The sequence below is a fragment of the Gossypium raimondii genome, chromosome 5 (genome assembly GCF_025698545.1).
Source record: "Gossypium raimondii isolate GPD5lz chromosome 5, ASM2569854v1, whole genome shotgun sequence".
NCBI classification, from domain to species: domain Eukaryota; kingdom Viridiplantae; phylum Streptophyta; class Magnoliopsida; order Malvales; family Malvaceae; genus Gossypium; species Gossypium raimondii.
The window spans coordinates 49,520,561-49,540,986 of NC_068569.1; the positions used below are offsets into that span (position 1 = coordinate 49,520,561).

At 35.4% G+C, this 20,426-nt stretch overlaps 1 protein-coding gene across 1 annotated transcript; it reads left to right on the plus strand.

Annotated features, from left to right (window-relative positions):
• The first annotated feature begins 3,204 nt into the window (after positions 1 to 3,204).
• Positions 3,205 to 4,102, plus strand: LOC105766348 (anther-specific protein LAT52-like). The gene is made up of 2 exons (XM_012585764.2): positions 3,205 to 3,412; positions 3,526 to 4,102. Exons 1-2 carry the CDS (start codon positions 3,241 to 3,243, stop codon positions 3,891 to 3,893), a joined length of 540 nt encoding a protein of 179 aa, XP_012441218.1. The 5' UTR covers positions 3,205 to 3,240; the 3' UTR covers positions 3,894 to 4,102.
• Positions 4,103 to 20,426: the final 16,324 nt, after the last annotated feature.

Genomic DNA, 20,426 nt, shown 5'->3' on the forward strand with positions numbered 1-20,426 from the left:
TTTTACTTGCTCACAAATGTGCAACAAGGGAGCTTATGGCTTTTAGCTCATTTTTTACTTACTCATTCATTAAGAAAACAATACATTTATAGTCAAATACATCACCAAATACTACCTACTACCACTAAGTAGCCTAGTAACTTGATAAACATTGCTTTTACACATAGACAAGCCACCTAAACTAGTCATTCAACACCTAACGTATCAAGTTGTCATCAACTTGTTCATTCTCAACTAGTTTGATTACAAGAGAAAACCTTACTATTACAACAAGCATATGTGCTGTAGCAAGTTTACAAGCTGCATGCACTTCAACCAAAAATATCACAGCAGCATGGTTGGCCAATTTTCAACACTCTTCCTTAGACTCCATGTTGCGAATACAAATCATTCAACAATTTTGAAGCTTGACAATCCCAAAATGCTTTGTTTCAAGCTGACCCTGCTTAAGCACTTCATTTTCAACTTATCTTCAACCATGGCCTCATACTCAACCAAATCTGACTCACACACTTACCATACTAGTCTTTTGTGCCAAAGATTTGTTCTTAAAACAGAGTATTTCCTCCATCACAGCCTTAGTTGTCAACTTGCCTTTAAACACATCTTTCCTTGTTCCCTTGTTCATTACAGTCTTGTTTCTTCTTGCACAAATAGTTCATAAGTATAGTTTGCTTGCCTTCAGTTTGCCATTTTAGCTTGCACCCACTCGAGCTTGCATTTAGACCATCCGCCACTTCGGCTTGCACTCATTCAGTTTTGCATTTAAACTGTCCGCCACTTCGGCTGGCAATTCAAAAGGCTCACACTTTAACAGGCTCGCACTTTTCTTACTGTCTTCAACAGGCTTGAAACTATATAGGGCTCGCACCTTTTGATGAGCTCGCACCACTTGCACTTTCGGCAACTCGCATACTTTCCTTGAAACTCCTCCTTCAACTTATCCAAGCTTGTTTGAGAGTCTCACAGGGCTGAGCTGTTGCTGTCTTCTCTACAAGCAGTCTTAAATGACATGCTTTGGCAGCTTCTTTCTTTTTAACAAGCAGTGAAAGCAAAAAAAAATATATACAAAAACATACCATTTGTTGAGCTACAAGTGATCTCAAAGAAAACAACCCTTCAAAGATCATAAAAGCTCCGATACCAACTGTTGGAGTTTTTGTAAAAGCAGGAAGAAACACAGGACACAAGACAAGGCAGCACGATACAATAAATATTTTTACTTGCTCACAAATGTGCAGCAAGGGAGTTTATGGCTTTTAGCTCATTTTTTGCTCACTCATTCAATAAGAAAACAATACATTTATAGTCAAATATATCACCAAATACTACCTACTGCCACTAAGTAGCCTAGTAATTTGATAAACATTGCTTGTGATATAAACAAGCCACCTAAACTAGTCATTCAACACCTCATGTATCAAGTTGTCATCAACTTGTTCATTTTAAACTAGTTTGATTACAATGAAACAAAAGAGAAAACATTGTTGTTACAGCAAGCATACGTGTTGCAGCATGTTTACAAGCTGCATGCACTTCAACCAAAAATATCACAACAGCATGGTTGGCCAATTTTCAACATCTTCTTTAAGTTTCAAAGTTTTAATAAGAAATCAAGGGAGCATCTTTGGTGACATCCTTCTAACTCATTCTTTATCTAATTTTCTCATTAAATTTTTGTGATTCTTGAACATGTCGAAAAACGTTCTGATTACTAAACCTCCTTCTAAAAGAGACACCATTCTAGGCATTTCTTTATTGCTAAAAGATTTTGTGGTCTTATAGTAATTAATATAGGGGCAAAGTTAGAATTTTTTTTAGAGGATTAATCGAAATTACACTATATGTTTTTATGATTGTAAAAAGTAATTTTGCTATTTTAATATATTATATCTTTATAATTTTTAGAGGATTAAATTAAATTTTTATTGTTTTTAAAAGATTAAAGTGTAATTTTACTATTATTAATTTAAAATTTTCTAAATTATAAAAAATAAAATTTTCATTTTAAGGACCTATACCTGCCAGCCACTAAATACACCCCTGAACTAATAGTTCATGATTGTTGCGCTTAAAAAGAAACCACAGCCCAAATACGAAATAACATTCTGCGGGAACTCTGTTAGTGTTATAGAAAATAAAATTAAAAGATAGAAAACAATCTTAAAATTAAATGAAGGAATTAATGATAAAAATTAATTCAAGTATATTATATTTTCGCTTCAAAAATAAAAAGAAGATGAAACAACTTTATAATTTTTTATTTTTATATAAAATTTAATACTTATGTTATGTTATATTATATTATATTATATTATATTTATTAAAATAATTATGTTTAGGGTAGATTCAAGCGCTGACAGGGTTTAGTCTTTCTAAAATGAAAAAAATTCATTTAAGTATTTTAAAATTTTAAAATTTAAAATTAATAATAATAAAATTGTACTTTAACCCTCAAAAATGATAAAAATTTTATTTAATTTTCTAAAAGTTATAAAGATATAAATTATTAAAATGATGTAATTACATTTTACTATCATAAAATATACAATTTAATTTTGACCCAAGTCTTTTTCTTACTTTGACCCTAGTTATGTTCATGTGCCACAATTTTAAAACTAATATTTCATACCATCAAAATTTACTTAGGTAAATTTTTATTAATAAACAAATTAATTAAAGACTACTATTTGGTATACTTGCAGTACCTTTTTTTATTTCAAAAATAGATTTAAAAATTATCTTTTTTTGAAAATATTTATTTTTAACATTTTACTATGTCCTATAAAATTCTTGTCAACCACTGACTGCTTATGAAGTTTAAAACTACATTTACAATATATTATATATTTTGTTTAATTAAATGCATGACAAATGGTGACTTTTTTAGGTTCTACATGTATAAAAATATAAACTGTCCACAGAGGAATTGGCTTTAATGTAGATTTATATCAATTTATGGAAAGGATTAACTTTAGTATGAAAAATTGTTATTAATTTAAGATATATTTTTTAATAATATTATTTTTAGATAATTAGTTTTGTTTTATTGCTTGGTATTGTTGAAACAATTAAAAAGGGAGAATGACGAGGCGGAGTTTTCTGCTGCCTCTACAAATCAAACCTTCAGAAATAGCAACCGTATCTTAAAATAACTCAACCCCTCCCAATAAATCTACCATTTTCGCAAACTTTCATGCTCAGGGAAGAGTAATAAACATTAAAGTGACAACCAAAGATATGGCAAATATTTCCATAATCGCCCTTCTCTGCTTCACCATTTGTGTTTCCTCCTCACTCAGCTACTCCCATGGGGCTGCTGAAGAAAAAATGCAGTATATGGTGGTAGGTCATGTTTATTGCGACACTTGCCGTGTTGAATTTGAGACCAAACTCAGCGAACCCATTAGTGGTATATGATCAAATTCTTGCTTTTTTGTTTTATTTCAAATATATGATAAAAGAATAAAAGTTATGTGTAAAAGTTGGGTTGACAAATGTGTCGAAATATGTTTGGTATTGCAGGAGCAGTAGTGAAATTGGAATGTAGGAACCGTACCGACGAAGCGATTACCTTCCAGAGCCAAGAAATAGTGGCTGACAATTTCGGAGACTACCACATCATAGTGGAAGGCGATTATGAGGAATCAGACTGCGATGTTGCTTTGGTGAGGAGTCCAAGGGCTGATTGCAGTGATCCCACCGAAGCGTGGAGAAAATCCAGGGTGGTTCTCACCACATTCGATGGTCTTAGCGGTAAACTCCGTTTTGCCAACAATCTTGGGTTTAAGAAGGACAAAGCTCTTCCTCAGTGCACTCGAATTCTTCAAGAGATGGGCTATTATGAGCTTAGTCAAGAATCTGGAGAACTTTCCCATTCGTCAGAACTATAATATGTATTTCCACTTCAACTTTTTTTAAAAGCTCAATTTATAAAGATGAAGTATTAGCTCGAGTCCATCTTCTTGAAAAACATTTTGGACCTTCGAAAAACTTGTAAAAGGTTTTTTATTACCAATGTTTGATTATAATGATGCAAAAGTTTGGTCATTTGAAGAGCTTATTGATATTTCACCGCAAAAAAGAAAAAAGAAAAAGAAGCAAGTATACATCTTTCAAAATCTACAGGCTTTCTAGCTACCTTTATTTACTTATTATCTTACACTTTTTTTTTTTTTGGTATTATAATATAAAGCTTAGTTGGTTTTGGGGTGTTCGTGACGAATACAATGATTGTTTTATACATGGTGATTACTTTCCTTTCAAACAAAAACATATTATTCATTTCCAACAACTTATCTTTCTTGATATATACCATGAAAAATTGCATAGGAAAAATAGAAAAAGATTGGTGCATTGCTTAGTAACTCAAGGTGAAAGGTTGGTTATTCCAACTTTTGAAATTTGATAGAAATCATTGTTTCTTTTTCCATTTTTATGCATATGAGTTATTTTCATAAATTGATCTATCTTTATATTCTAATCAAAGAATAAAATTATTTTCATATTGATTAATTAAATATGAACCCTCAATTAAAAACGAGATCCAAATGATATCAAAATGTTTTCAACCATTAATCCTCTAACATTTATAAAAGTGTTTGCATTTAAGAAATCGTCTAAGATTGATAAAAGTGGAAGAAAAAAATTGGTAATGCTTTAAAAATGGAGGGTAAAAATTTAAGCATGATTGATAAGTGGATGGTTGAAAATTTATAACAAATAAATATTATTAAGTATAAAATAATCAATAAAAATTTATACAAGATATAAATTATAATAAAAATAGTGTGATCCAATATACTAAATAAAACGCACAATTGAAATTAAAATAAGATAAAAATTATAGTAGGATCATCTTAAAATTATAGATTTTAGACATCAATAAAATAGTGCCACGTCATTAAACTTGAAATATAACAAAGTATTATTTTACACTCATCTATATCTAATATTTTCTTCAACTTAATTTAATTTTAATTAAATTAATTAAAATAATTACTTTTTTAAATTATAAACAAATATCTTTTCTTCTTTTACAAATTTTAATTATTTTGTTTTCATAAATTAATATTTTTTTATTTTTGTGAACCAATTTTTTTAAAAAAATAGTAATTTTTGTGTAATTTTTTCCATGTCATTGACACATAATTTTGATAATTATTTTACCATGAATCTCGAACCTTGAACTCAAACCCTAAACCTTAAATCTTGAACCCCAAACCTTACAGTTCAAGGTTTGAGTTTGGGATTTAAGGTTTAAGGTTCAGGTTTTAATTTTGGGTTTGGGGTTCAATGTTCAGGTTCGGGGTTCAAGATTTGAGGTTCAAGTTTGGGGTTCAATGTTTAAGATTAGGATTCAAGGGTTTGGGGTTCGGGGTTTGAAGTTCAAGTTTAAGGTTCAATAGTTTGGGGTTATGTGTTATAAGTTTGGGGTTTAGGGTTTTGATTTATGATTCAAGAGTTCGAGGTTACGGGTTTGGTGTTCGAGTTTTGGGTTTGGGGTTCGGGTTCGGGGTTCGAGGTTCAAGCTTAAGGTTCAATGGTTTGGGGTTATGTGTTATAAGTTTGGGGGTTAGGATTTTGATTTATGGTTCAAAGAGTTTGAGGTTACGGGTTTGTTGTTCGAGTTTTGGGTTTGGGGTTCTAGATTTGGGATTCTAGATTTAGGATTTAGGATTTAGTGTAAAGAAATTACCAAAATTATGTGTTAATCACATGAAAAAAATTGTTCAAATGTTATTAAATGATTTGAAAGGGACCATGAATAATGTGGCGGGAAGGGTCCATAAAATAATTTCTTTATATATGATTGTATAATAATAATTTTATGTCTTTAAAATTTGATGGTGTGGCAAAATTTTATTGATGCCCAAAACCGCAATTTATAGGATTATCCTGATATAAGTTTTTCTCATAAATTTATATATATTTTTAGATATTCCAAATAGACAAATATTTCATTGACAAAGGCACGTCAATAATAAATTATGTTAACGGTAGAAAATAGTCAACGTGCATGCTAACGGTTTGTTCATCTATTAAGACTTTAATTGAATAATAGTGTATTTTTTAATGATAATGGGTTTTGTATTTGATCTTGTATTTTTTGTGTGAGGTTTAATAATAGGCTAAAGCGAATACTATCTTGTAAGTTTGCAGAGGCGAATCCAGGGGCTTAATAGGGTCCGGCCCCCTGAAAATAAAAATTTATTGTTTTGGTTTTTGTTAAAAAATTTAAAATTTTAAAGTAATAAAGGTAAAATTATACTTTGGTCATTCTTAAAATTATAAAAATTTAATTTAATTTTTTAAAAATTATAAAAATATACACTATTAAAAATTAAAATTTCATTTGATCTTTGAGGCTCGAAGCGGACTAGGCCTTGTAAGTTGATGAAGATTGTCATATAGGCTAAAAGTAAATATAGAAGCATTTACGAATTTCGGAGCATGGTGTTCAGTATCAAACCAATACCATTTGTAATAGGCTAATTTTGGCTTAGGCCTAATCCAAAAATAAACTAAATAAAAATCCCCCAAAAAATAAAAGTCCAAATAATAAATAAAATAGCAGCCCAATCAAAAACCCAATATCAGGCCCAAACTATAAACCCCAAACAGCCCAACTAAACCCAAATCACTAACTCTAGCCCAAAACAAAAGAAAAGCAAGAAACCCTAAGTAGAAAAAACAGCAGCCGCCGCACGCCGCCCTTCGCACCCCTTCTCCACATGTGCCGCCACGTGTGTACCTGCAAAATGGACTAGGAGAGTCCAAGAACAACACAAATAGTGTAAAAGTAGAAAAAAAAGGAAATTTCGGGCTATAAAAAGGCCCCGAATTTATGTATTTTAACACTCACGAATGAATCAAAGAAAAGTGGAAAAAAAATCAATTCAAGTGTAGACTTTTTTCAAAGGTAGTTGTTTTTTCGCTCTATTTATTTATTAATTTATTTTTTTATTTTGAAAGAAAACCAAATACAAAGGGTAAAAATCATACCTTTATGATGGAGGATGTGCCGATTCCGATGAAAATCAGTGTTTTTTAAAGCCGAGAGTTGAAAAAACAAAAAAAAATTTTAAAATTTTTCAGCCACCGCGGACGGCGGTGCAGGAGCCATGGCCGGATTCTGGAAAAGTTTGAAAGGGTGAGAGAGAGTTTGAAAGAAAGTTGTTTTGTTTTGTTTTTTCAAATGAAGGAATAGTGGGGATTTTAATTTTTTTTTTTTTTGGTATTTATAGCTTACCCAAAACGGCGCCGTTTTGGGCCGAAGGGTAAGCACAAAAACGGCGTCGTTTTGTTAATGGCCCGTCCGACCCGACCCAATTTGTAGGAGATCCGCGTGTTTTTAAAGCCAAATGGCCTATTTGCGCGAATGGTCGTTCCGCTTTTGTGGCGCAATTCAATTAAACCCTATTTCATTATTATTATTTTTTTAAATTTCACCGTATAATTTTTGTATCATTTTATTTTGGCCCTTTTTTCAATGCTGCGTATAAAGGCCAGGGGTATTTCCTCAATCGGTCCTTGTTGTTTTATACGTGTTGCAATCAGGCCCTCGTCAACTTTTTATATATGTTTTAAATCAATGCCCTTAAATATCATTTAGTTTCAATTAAATCCTTCTTTCACTTAGCCTCACTATTTTAAAGTTTTTTTTTTATTTTCATCATTATCAGACCTTTTTTTTTATCATTGTAATTATTAATATTATCATTATTATTGTTATTATTACTTTTTTTAATTTCATCTTTTAAATCCTAATTTATTTAACGTTAGCCTTTTAAAATTTAGATTTTTTGTTTTATTCTTATTTTGAGTTTTATTATTGTCCTTTTAGCTATTTTATGTATTATTTTAAATTTCTCTTTATTATTCCTTTATTTCAAAATTTTCATATGTTTTAAAAATTTGTTATGAAAATTTTTACTTTTAAATGATCGTGTATATTATTCATTGAAATTTGTTTTGTATGTTATTTACCTTAAATTGTTGCATTATTTACTTTAGAATTGTATTATATATTATTTCCTTGCGTCTTCTTTGATTAATTGAGATAATATGTGTCATTATGAGTGTCAATTGCTCATTCGTATTTTAATTTGTTGTTATTCATCAGTGCAACTATAGACTTACGATTTGCCTTCCATATTACCTAAATTTCTACTCCCAAGTCAGTAAAATTTTCTTTAAAAATGTTGTGTGATAAGATTTGCAATGCATGGTTTTTGGGATGACGAGAAATCGTGCCCTAACTTACGGGGTTTCGGTTTTCTCGTCAAACCTCAATAATTAGACATTTTAATATTTCAAAACTCACAGTTTTTTAATAAAATTAAAATCAAGTTTTATGTCATATTTGGAACTCTGAGAAGTCGTGCCTTAACTTACGATGTCTCGATTTTCTCATTGAATTAAGATGACCAAACATTTTCAAATTTCAAAAATACGAAATTTTGAGAAAGTTTTTTCAAGGGTTAACTTATTCTCAAGGATTCAAGTGTTGTGTCCTAACTTACGGGATACGGCACTTTGTCGCCTTGGGACGAGGAAACCTTTAATACATTCATCCAAATTTTGTTTTTTTCAAGTATTATTTTTAAAAGTGGCATTAATAAAAAGAGGAATCGTTTTTAAACTTTTTAAATTTTCGACGTTCGACTTTAAGGCATTAAACAATCAATTCGGTACCAATTTTGGGCGTTACGAGGGTGCTAATCGTTCCTCGCACGTAACTGACTCTCGAACCCGTTTTTCTTAAAACTCGTAGACCAAAATCATTTTTAAGGTGACCCGATCACACTTCAATAAAAGATCGGTGGCGACTCCCAATTTTCATTTTTAAGTCGAGTACTAATTTTTGTTTTAAAAAAATGGTTTCGACAGTTTGGCGACTCCACTGGGGACTTGTTAGAGAGTCGAGCCATAAATTGATCAAATTTTGTCTTATGGTCGGAAAATTAAATTTTTTTTGAAATTCATAATTTCCCATTTGCATTCAATTTCATTTCCATTATAGCATGCTTGCTTGGTTTAAGTCTGTTAGTGTATTTGCATTGCATTACATGATTTGGACGATTTTACCTTCTAAGTGGGAGCGAGAAACTAGTCCTTTGTGAGGTTTTCAACTCCGTGCAGGATAGTGGACCGCTTTTGAAATACATCTGTACCTATGTCTTCCTGAGATTTTCATCTCCGTGCAGCCATAGGGAAATGTATTCCCCTGAACTGAACTCGGTCCATATGAGCCTATAATGGGTGAGAATCGAGGAATCTGCTGGTTCAGGTACCTTTGCTCTAGAAGCTAAAACCTCATGTAGTGAACTTTAAGGACTTGCCTTAGGTAGAACTATATCAAACCCTAGTAGATTCCTGAATAGGTACTTTACTATTTCCTATTTGTGTTGAATTTTGTTTTTATACATGATACTAACTTTTGTGTGTTTTGCTTTGATTGCATGAAATTTTGATTGCATAGAATTTCATCCTAAAAGGCCTTGGTTCATATTCGGTTACTAGATAGAGAGCTTATCATGGAAAATGGATTTCTTGATAAAGTGGAGGATAATGCGGCTGTCCAAACCTGGTCTGAGGCAATACAGTGGGAAAAAGGTGATAGTTTGGCCGAAGGATATGTATCAGAATTGTAGGACTTCACTCGCATTAGTGTAACCCAGAATAGTCTGCATGAATTAAAAGAAATCTGGGATCAGTGGAACGATGAGGTCAAATAGCTTTTTATTCTAGCTATGGAGATCTGCCTTATCAGCTTGACATAAAGGTGGATAAGCACTTGTTTCGTGCCCTCGCCCAGTTTTAGAATCCTGCTTACAGTTGTTTCACTTTTGGGGGAGGTGATCTGGTACCTACAGTGGAGGAGTACATGGCTTTACTTCGTTGCTCGAATATTCAAGAAGATAGGGTTTACTCGAGATCTGTCAATGTCCCAACCTTTTTGAAGAAATTGGTAAATATCACCGGGATGAGCGAACAATGGGTTGTAGCACGGATCAAGCAGAAGGGGGATAGCAAATGTATTTCTTGAAAGAATTTGAGGGATCTAATTCTAGCACAACCAGATGTAAAGAGGAAAGTTGATGTCTTTGCCTTGAGTGTTTACGGCCTAGTTGTATTTCCCAAAGCCTTGGGACACGTTGATGAAGTAGTCATCGATCTTTTTGACCGACTGGATAAGAAGGTTATACCAGTTCCGGTAATTTTGGCAGAAACCTTCAGGTCGTTGAACGAATACCGGAGAGCAGGTGAGGGTAGATTCATCGGATGTACGCAGCTTTTTTAAGCATGGTTCCATAGTCACTTTTGGAAAGTTGATAAGGTTTCTTATCGGGTTTTCTCCAAAAATCATTCACGTTTGAAGGAGTTAGTGGCTATACCGAGGATGGATGATATCTCGAAGGAAAAATGGATGGAAATTCTTCGGAATCTTCGAGAAGAGGATATTGAATAGAGAGCTCCTTGGATGCTTCCAGATGAGATCTTATATAGATGTGGTAATTTTGATTGGGTCCCCCTACTTGGGATTTAGGGAGTTGTTGGCTATGCACCATTGCTAGTGCTAAGACAGTATAGGTCAAGGCAGTTCGTACCTGTAATTCAAGGACTAGCTCAGTTAAAATTTTCATATAAAGGTGATGGTTACAAGAAAAAGATTCGAGAGATGTCCAATTCCTGGAATCAGACTCGACGGATGAAGAGATTGGCAGTTGGTCCGATAACGACCCCTGAATATATCGAATGGTGGGGTAGAAGGATTAATGATAACATCTCTGGGCCAATTCAGAGAGACAGTCAGCCGACATGAAAACATCTGCAAGTTGTCCCCTCTGAGTTAGAAATTATAACACAGGTTTTTAAAAGAAAGAATGCAGAGTTAGAAAAGAAGATAGAACAAATGGAAGAAGAGAAGATGAATTTGAGACTAGACATGGATGTTCAGAAGCTAGAAATTGAGAAATTAAGAAACGGGAAGAATAAGGCTAAGGAAGATTTGGATAGTTTCAAAACAGATTATAAGAGGTTGTGTTATGCGATGAAGGCTGCTGGCTTGGGGAAAACTTCAGAGCAGTGGTGTCAGGAAATTCAAGAGGAAAATATCAAGGCCGATAGATGGGAAAGGAAGTTCCAGGAGGGCCAGATGTGAAATGAGACCTTAGAGAAGAGTTTGTTAGAAAGCCGAAATGAAAAGGGTGAGCTAAAAGCTAGAGTGGCTAAACTTGAGAAAACTCTTTATCAGTATCGAAACCGTAATTCTGTAATGGAGCTAAGAGTGAGCTTAGACAAGATTGAGCAAATGAAAAGAAGAATGGAAGAATTAGAAATGGCATTACAAAGCTGTGAAATACGAATTGAATTCCTTGAAACCAGTGAAGAGCGTAAAAAAAATAGCTCCTTTGTTGTCAGAACTAAGTCAAAAATAGATATCACATTATGGGAGAGGCTGTGACTCAGATTTGAGAGGTAGCAGATTACTTACAGACTTTGGCAGTATAAGCTGATATACTGAGTGTAAAGTACGAGCTGGAATCAGACCGAGGGCAGGAGTTAGCTTCGCTGCTTAGGAAAATTAAAGCCTTGAGTGTTAGGGCTAGGCCATATATGTAATTTATTCTATATGAAGAATTTTTTGTTTTCTGGTAAAGTTTTCTAAATGGAATTGAATTTAAATTGACACATTTTTTCATTCACTTCATGCATTTGCATTACATTACATCATATGTATTAAAATCCACCAAAAGGTTCTAATTAGTTAAAATCATTTCAGTTTATGTGGCAATCAGCAAAAAACTTACCAACCAAACATCGTTACGGTACCCGAGCTAAGACAAAAGACATGGACCAAAGATTAGAAAAACTCAAACAATTGCAAAGGGAGATGCAAGACCAGCTATAAGTGCAAATGCAAGAGCAGCTAGCTAAGATCCAACAAGAAATGACGGACAAAATGCTAGAATCCCAAAAAAGCATGATGACCTACTTGACCCAATTATTGACTGGGGGAAAAGATAAAGGGAAAGGTCCCATGACCAACCCCAGTGAGGATAATGATGAGCCACTATATCCTCCCGATTTTACTCCACCAAAGGTACAGGTCCAAGCTGAGATGTACCCACGGAGACCATCCGTCACAATTAGGCCTCAGGCTGATGCTTCGATGCTAGTGAACTTTCAAACTGGATCAAGTTCAAATCCAGGAAATAACCCAGCTAATCCAGTGATTCCCGATTTTTGATTAAGTGGCGGAAAAGGAAAAAAGCTAAGGCAGAATTTCCAAAACAGCTAGAGGATAGGTGTAGATGGCTGGAGGAAAAATTCAAAGCGATGGAAAGTGTTGATAGTCATCAGGGAATTGACATTAAAGATTTGAGCTTGGTTCCAAATTTAGTTCTTCCGTACAAGTTCAAAATGCCAGAATTTGAAAAGTACAACGGGACCAGTTGCCTTGAGGCTCACATTACCATGTTTTGCAGACGAATGGCGGGATATGTTAACAATGACCAGCTACTAATACACTACTTCCAGGACAGCTTGGTGGGGGTAGCGTCCAAGTGGTACAACCAATTGAGCTGTACCAGGATTAGTTCGTGGAGGGACCTAGCACAAGCATTCATGAAGCAGTATAGTCATGTCACGGATATGACTCTTGATAGAATTACTTTACAAAACACGGAGAAGAAGCCTAGTGAGATTTTTAGGCAATATGCACAGAGATAGAGGGAGGTTGCCATCCAAGTTTAGCCACCGCTCCTAGAAAAGGAAACCACGATGCTCTTTATCAACACGTTAAAAGCCCCATTCATCACACACATGCTAGAGAGTGCCACAAAGAGTTTTTCAGATATAACCATGAATGGCGAGATGATTGAGAACGCCATAAGATATGGAAAGATAGATGCCGGAGAAAGTAACAAAAGGTCAGCCTCAAGGAAAAAAATGAGGTAAACAACACGAGGACATACAACAAAGGTTTCTCGAAGTCGATTACGATAAATCAACCAGAAAAGGGGGTTGCCAATCAGCAAGGCTCATCAAGGCAAGAATCGAGTATAAGACAAAACAATGAGAGGCCCCAGTTCACGCCGATTCCAATGTCGTATAAGGAGCTATATCAAACGTTGTTCGATGCATACGTCATTTCCCCTTTCTATTTAAAGCCCTTGTAGTCTCTGTACCCTAAATGGTATGATGCAAACGTACAGTGCGATTATCATATAGGAATTACGGGGCATTCTATAGAAAATTAAACTGCTTTTAAGAAACTGGTTGAAAGGTTTATCAATATAGGTATTGTCAAATTTGACGATTCATTCAGTACAGAGAATCCGCTACCCAATCATACTGTTAATGAAATAAACATGATGAGTGAGACTATGGGGAGAAGAATCAAGACAGACATTGAAAAAATAAAAACTCCCCTGTGAAGAGTTTAGAAGGAGATGATCAAAAGGGTGTTAATTGTTTCAGATTTAGGGAAAAGATGTGAAGAGACGAGGAACTACTGTGAGTTCCACCATAAAGAGGGGCACAAAATCCAAGAGTGCAAGGAGTTTAAAGTCCTAGTTCAAGGCATGATGGGTGACAAGGAAGTGGAATTCTATGAAGAAATCAATGAGGAGGGAAGTATATGTGCGTCTGAGTTTACAATAAAGGTTTTGAAGGTGAATCATCCTGTGGTTATCATTTCAAGACCAAAAAATAATGACGCTGGGGTACTAGTAGCAATGAAAATCACAATTCAGAAACCCGCAACCTTTTCTTACAAGGACAGCAAGAAGGTCCCGTGAAACTATAAGTGCAATGTAACCATCCCAGGAAGGGAGACTTCAGTCAGTGCTTCAAAAGAAAATCAGGGTATAGGTTCTTGTACACATAATGAGAGATGTTATGACGGATAGGAAATGACAGAACAAAGGAAGGAGGAGGCAGTCAAGTCCATCAATGTGCTACTAGGGGAGGAAGAGGCTAAAGAATTCCTTAAATTCTTAAAGCACAGTGAATACAGTGTGGTAGAACAGTTGCAAAAACAACCAGCTCACATATCTGTACTAGCTTTGCTCTTGAGTTCGGAAGTACATCGAAGCGCATTAATGAAAGTGTTGAATGAAACATATGTGGCCAATGATATCTTTGTTAACAAATTAGATCGGTTGGTTAGCAATATAAGTGCTAATAACTTCATCTTCTTCAATGACGATGAAATACCACCTGGAAGTATGGGGTCCACTAAAGCTTTGCACATTACTACCCGATACAAAGGGTACACCTTACTTGGGGTACTGATTGATAATGGATCAGCGTTAAATGTACTACCTTGTCCACACTTAACAAGTTGCCAGTGGATAGCTCGCATATGAAGTCATGCAAGAATATAGTGAGGGCATTTGATGGCACTGAGAGGAAGGTTATGGGGAGAATTGAAATACCCTTATTAATTGGTCTAACTACCTATGAGGTAGACTTCCTTGTGATGGACATCAAACCTTCCTACAATTGTTTGTTAGGAAGGCCATGGATACATTCGGCAGGGGCTGTACCTTCGTCACTACATCAACAACTGAAGTTGATGTCAGAGGGTAGATTGGTGAAGATAAATGTCAAAGAGGATATTATTATGGCCGTAACCAGTAATACACCGTACTTGGAGACAAATGATGAGGCAGACGAATGTTCTTTCCGATGTTTGGAGTTTGTGAATGCCACATTTATGACCGAGGGGAGTAGGATGACGGTGCCAAAAATGTCCAAGGCTACAAGAATGGGTCTACAGTTGATGGTAGGAAGAGGAGCCCGACCGGGAAAAGGACTGGGGAGACATCTTCAATGAAAAGTTGAGGTTCCAATGTTGAATAGTAAGTATGATAATTTTGGCTTAGGGTACAAGCCAAATACAGGACAAAGAATGAAGGAGATAGAGAAGAGGCAAGAAAGAAGAAATGCATGTATAAGTGGGGAGGAAATCAAGTGGGAACTGATGATATTCCCTCACTTATCCAAAATTTTTGTGTCAGGTGGGATTATCCATTCCGAGCGAAAGACGCCAATAAGAGAAAGTATTGAATAAATGATTCATATCAATGCCATAGACACGGCTGAAAGAAGGACCTTGTTAGAAATCCGCCCTTATGAACTTGGGAGCGAGCTAAATAATTGGACTGCGGAAGAAATCTTTGTAGTCTTTAGAGCTTATTCAGATTAATATTCAGAACATTCTCATATTTTTTAGCCTAAAAATGATAGGAATTCCTTTGTGAAATGGGCTCATGTCTGAACGTTATTATTCTAATAAAATACATCTTTGTATTTATTTTAAGCAAGTATTCTTTTATTCTTTCATTTGTTTGAGATTGTCTTCCAAATTGTTCTTTCATTATATTTATAATCATATTGTACAAATGATTATTCATAAATTCATATATTCTTTGTATTTCTTTGGTACCCACCGCAGGTCCCCGAATATCAATGACATGAGTGACGCTGCTACAAACTCAGAATTTCCTGTTGAGCAAGACATGTGTTTAGAAGGATCGCATGACTTTGAAGATAACGTAGGCTGTGGTTTTATCTCCAGACTTGTTGAAGATGGTAGAACATGGGGAGAAAAGAATCCTACCTCACAAGGAGTCAATAGAAATTGTGAGCTTAGAAGAGAGAAAAGAAGTGAGTATTAGAACTGGTATTACCATAGAGACGAGGCGAGACCTAATTAAGTTACTCTAAGAATTCAAAGATGTCTTCTCATGGTCATACCGAGATATGCCGGGATTAAGCACTGACATCGTAGTGCATCACCTTCCTATAAGAGAGGATTACAAGCCAGTACAGTAGAAACTCCGAAGGATGAGGCTGATATTGTGCTAAAAATAAAGGAGGAAGTCAAAAAGTAGTTTGATGCTAGGTTCTGACAGGCGATCAAGTACTCCAAATGGGTAGCCAATATTGTCTCGGCCCCTAAAAAAGATGGGAAAGTAAGAATGCGCGTGGATTATAGGGACCTGAACAAGGCCAGCCCAAAAGATAATTTCCCATTGCCTCATGTTGACACTCTGGTGGATAATACAGTAGGCTACTCTCTGTTTTCCTTTATGGGCGACTTCTCTCGATACAATCAGATAAAAATGCATCCTGAAGATATGGGAAAGACCACATTCATCACCTTGTGGGGAACGTTTTGCTATAAGGTGATGCCGTTTGGTTTAAAGAATGCTGGGGCAACATATCAAAGAGCCATGGTAGCTTTGTTTCATGACATGATGCACAAAGAAATCGAGGTTTACGTTGACGATATGATTGTAAAATCCAGGACGGAAAAAGAACATGTGCAGGTCCTGAGAAAGTTGTTCTTAAGACTGAGAAAGTTTCAGCTCAAGCTTAACCCAACGAAATGCACTTTCGGAGCTAGGTCAAGAAAATTGTTGGGTTTTATAGTCAGTGAAAAAAGAATCGAGATCGACCCAGATAAGGTCAAGGCGATATGAGATTTACCTCCGCCATGTACTCAGAAGGAAGTTCGAAGTTTCTTAGGGAGGTTGAACTACATTGCTCGGTTCATTTCACAACTAACTAAGAAATATGACCCCATATCCGTCTTTTGAAGAAACATAATCCAGGTGAGTGGGACGAAGAATGCCAGGAAGCTTTTGACAGGGTAAAACAGTACTTGTCCAATACTCCAGTACTGTCGTCACCTAGCCCCGATAGGCCACTGATACTGTATTTAACGGTGTTTGACAATTCCATGGGATGTGTGCTAGGCCAACATGATGAGACAGGAAAGAAAGAAAGGGCAATATACTATCTCAGTAAAAAAATTACTGATTGTGAAATGAGATACTCGCCTGTTGAGAAATTGTGTTGTGCTTTGATCTGGATGACTCGGAGACTGAGGCAGTACATGTTGTACCATACGACTTGGCTAATTTCAAAATTAGACCCTTTAAAGTATATGATAGAGGCGGCTACTTTGAATGGGAGGATGGCCAGATGGCAGATTTTGCTTTCCGATTTTCACATAGTCTATGTGAGTCAAAAGGCCATTAAAGGGAGTGCAATAGCTGACTTCCTAGCTAGTAGAGCCTTGGAGGATTATGAGCCCTTGAATTTTGATTTCCCAAATGAGGACTTGATGTATGTGGCAGTCATTGAAGAAAATTCCCAAGTGGGTCACATTTGGAAACTAAACTTTGATGGAGCCTCGAATGCTGTGGGCTATGGAATTGGGGCAGTCTTGGTATCCCCAAACGGTGATCATTATCTGTAGCGACCTAAAAACTTTGGGCAGGGCGCTAATTGAAGTGATTATTGAAAATTTGAAAACAGTATCTCGATTTTATTTGAAAAAGGAGTCGCCACCGATCTTTTTTCTAGGTGTGATCGGACACCTAACAAATTCTTTTTTTTTAAAAGAAAAATTATTTTTCAAATTTTTCTAAAAAAGAGGTAATTTTAGGTCTACGTGAAAATCCAGAGAAAATTAGAGTTCAGGAGTCGGTTATGTGCGAGGAAGGTATTAGCACCCTCGCGACGCCCAAAATTGGTATCTCGTTAAACGCATGTTGTCTTAATTTTCAAAAATACGAGTTCAATTTAATATTTACATATTATTGTACCATATACATTTTTAAAGACAAATTTTTGATAATTTATCGATAATTACAAAAATACATATTTTATTTCAAAACACGAGAATTTTTAAGTTTTTCAATTTTTTAAAAGGGCGTCCCGAATTTAACACGAGCCAAATATATTCACCCAACATAGCGATGAAAATATATAGCTTAATATTAAATCGGTTCGTTCCCTTATTTATGAAAATTAAAATTAATGAAATTAAATAAAATTAAATACGAAATATATAAAAAAATGTTTAAAAAAAAACCTAAGACGAAATATAAAAAAATAATTAAAAAACATGAATATTAAATATGAAATGTCATAAAAATATGTAAATTAAATTTAAAGTAGGTAGAAAAAGAAATTACCGAAAGGCCCGAAAATACGAGCTCAATCAAAAGTGATACACAACTCGGGCTTCTTTTTTTCTTTTTTCCTTTCCTTTTTTTTTCTCTTTTTTCTTTTTTTTTTGAATTTTGACTGCTTTTCTTACTGGGCCCGAGGGTCTCTTGGCTTCTTCTTTGAGACTGGTCGCGTTCTTTGATCGAGTCTACAAGTGGGCCTGCGCTACTAGGCTGCTGCTTTGGGCTTGCCTGTTGTGGCCCCCTTTTTTTCTGCTTTGGGCCTTCTCTTTTTTAGTTTGGGCTGTTTTTTTTTTGTGTTGCTTTTTTCTTTTTTTTGGCTTAATTTCTTTTTTTTTTGATTGGGCTGTTAGGTTTGGGTTGTGGGTCGCGGGTCGAGTCGGGTCGACCCGACTATTTTAAAATAATTTTATTTTCTCTTTTTTTCTTTTTCTTTCTTCTTCTTCTTCCTCAAACCCTAGTTGCGCCGTCGCCTCCTTCACGCCACCGCTGCACTGCCGTCGCTCCTCCCCTCTCTTCCTTTCTTTCCTCTTCCTCTTTCTCCTCTTTCTTTTTGCTGCTGAATTTTTTTTTGAAACTTTCTTTTTCTTTTTTTTTTGATTTGTGGGTGTTTTAATTTTTGGGGTTAAAACCCATTTTTATGCTGATTTCTTTGCTTCTTTTTGCAGGTGGCAGGTTGCTAGGGAGAAGGGAGGCCATACCCTAGGTCGGTGGCCGAAAATCGCAGGGATTAGGTGCGCAAATCACGTTTGGCTGCCAGAAGGACCAGATTGCAAATGTAGCAAAACTTATAGGGTCAAAACATAATTTTAAGAAAATTTAGGGCTTAAAATGTAATTTTAAAAAGTTGATGGGTCAAAATGTAATTTCAAAACAGTTTAGGGCTTAAAATATAATTTTAGGAAAATTTATGGGTCAAAATGCAATTTTTTATTTTTTGTATTTTTTTGAATTTTTTTAAAAAGCACGAATATCGAGCCGGACAAAATTCGGTGATTACATTATCCTTTTACTTGCAAATTAGATTTTGATTGCACAAACAACATGGCAGAATATGAAGCATGCATCATGGGCATTCGTGCAGCTATAGAGCGAGAAATAAAAGTATTAGAGGCATATGGGGATTCAGCATTGGTGATATACCAACTCAAAGGTGAATGGGAAACGAGAGATCCCAAATTAATCAGTTATCGAAAACTGGTTCTCGAGTTGATTAAAGAGTTTGATGACATTACTTTCTGTTATCTCCCACAAGATGAAAACTAGATGGCTGACGCGTTGGCTACTCTAGCCTCCATTATTAAAGTAAACATCCAAGAGGACATGAAGCCTATTCGGATGAGCATCTATGAAACCCCAGCTCATTGTTGCAATACTGAAGAAGGAGAAAATGATGATAGCCCTTGGTATCAAAATATATTACGATACGTGAAGAATCTTAAGTATCCTGATAAGACAGTTGAGAATGATAAGAGGACTCTGAGAAGACTAGCCATTGATTATGTCTTAGATGGGGAGATCTTATATAAAAGAGGGAAGGATCAGGTATTATTAAGATTTGTGGACGTTGTGGAGGCTAAAAAATCTTGGAAGAGGTCCATGAGGGTATTTGCGAAACGCATGCCAGTGGTTTCACAATGGCTAGACAGATTATGAGTTTTGGGTACTACTGGTCCACTATAGAAGGAGATTGCATCAGTTATGCTAAGAAGTGCCATAAATGCCAAATTTATGGAGATAAAATGCATACGCCTCCTTCGCCTCTTCATGTTATGACTTCTCCATGGCCTTTTTCCATGTAGAATATGGATGTCATTGGCCCAATATTGTCGAAGGCTTCTAGTGGGCATCGTTTCATCTTTGTGGTTATTGATTACTTTACCAAGTGGGTGGAAGCCACTTCGTATGCTAATGTCACAAAGTCAGCAGTCGACAAGTTCTTGAAAAAGGAGATCATATGTCGATATGGAATGCCCGAAAGAATCATATCTGGCAATGCGTTGAATTTGAACAACAACTTAATAGCGGAGGTCTGCAGTCAATTTAAGATCAAACACCATAATTCGTCACCGTATCGCCCAAAAATAAATGGGGCAGTGGAAGCTGCCAATAAGAATATCAAGAAAATTGTGGGGAAAATGATTGAGACTTATAAGGGCTGACATGAGAAATTACCATTTGCCCTCCTTGCTTATCGAGCATTAATCAGGACTTCCACCGGGGCAACGCCTTTCTCCTTAGCTTATAGTATGGAGGCAGTGTTACCTATTGAAGTCGAAATCCCTTCTTTCCGGGTGTTGGCTGAACTAAAGTTGGATGAAGTAGAATGGGTCCAGTCTCGATACGATCAATTGAACTTAATAGAGGGAAAAAGGCTAAAAGCTATTCAACACTGTCAGATGTATCAAATGCGAATGATGCGGGCCTACA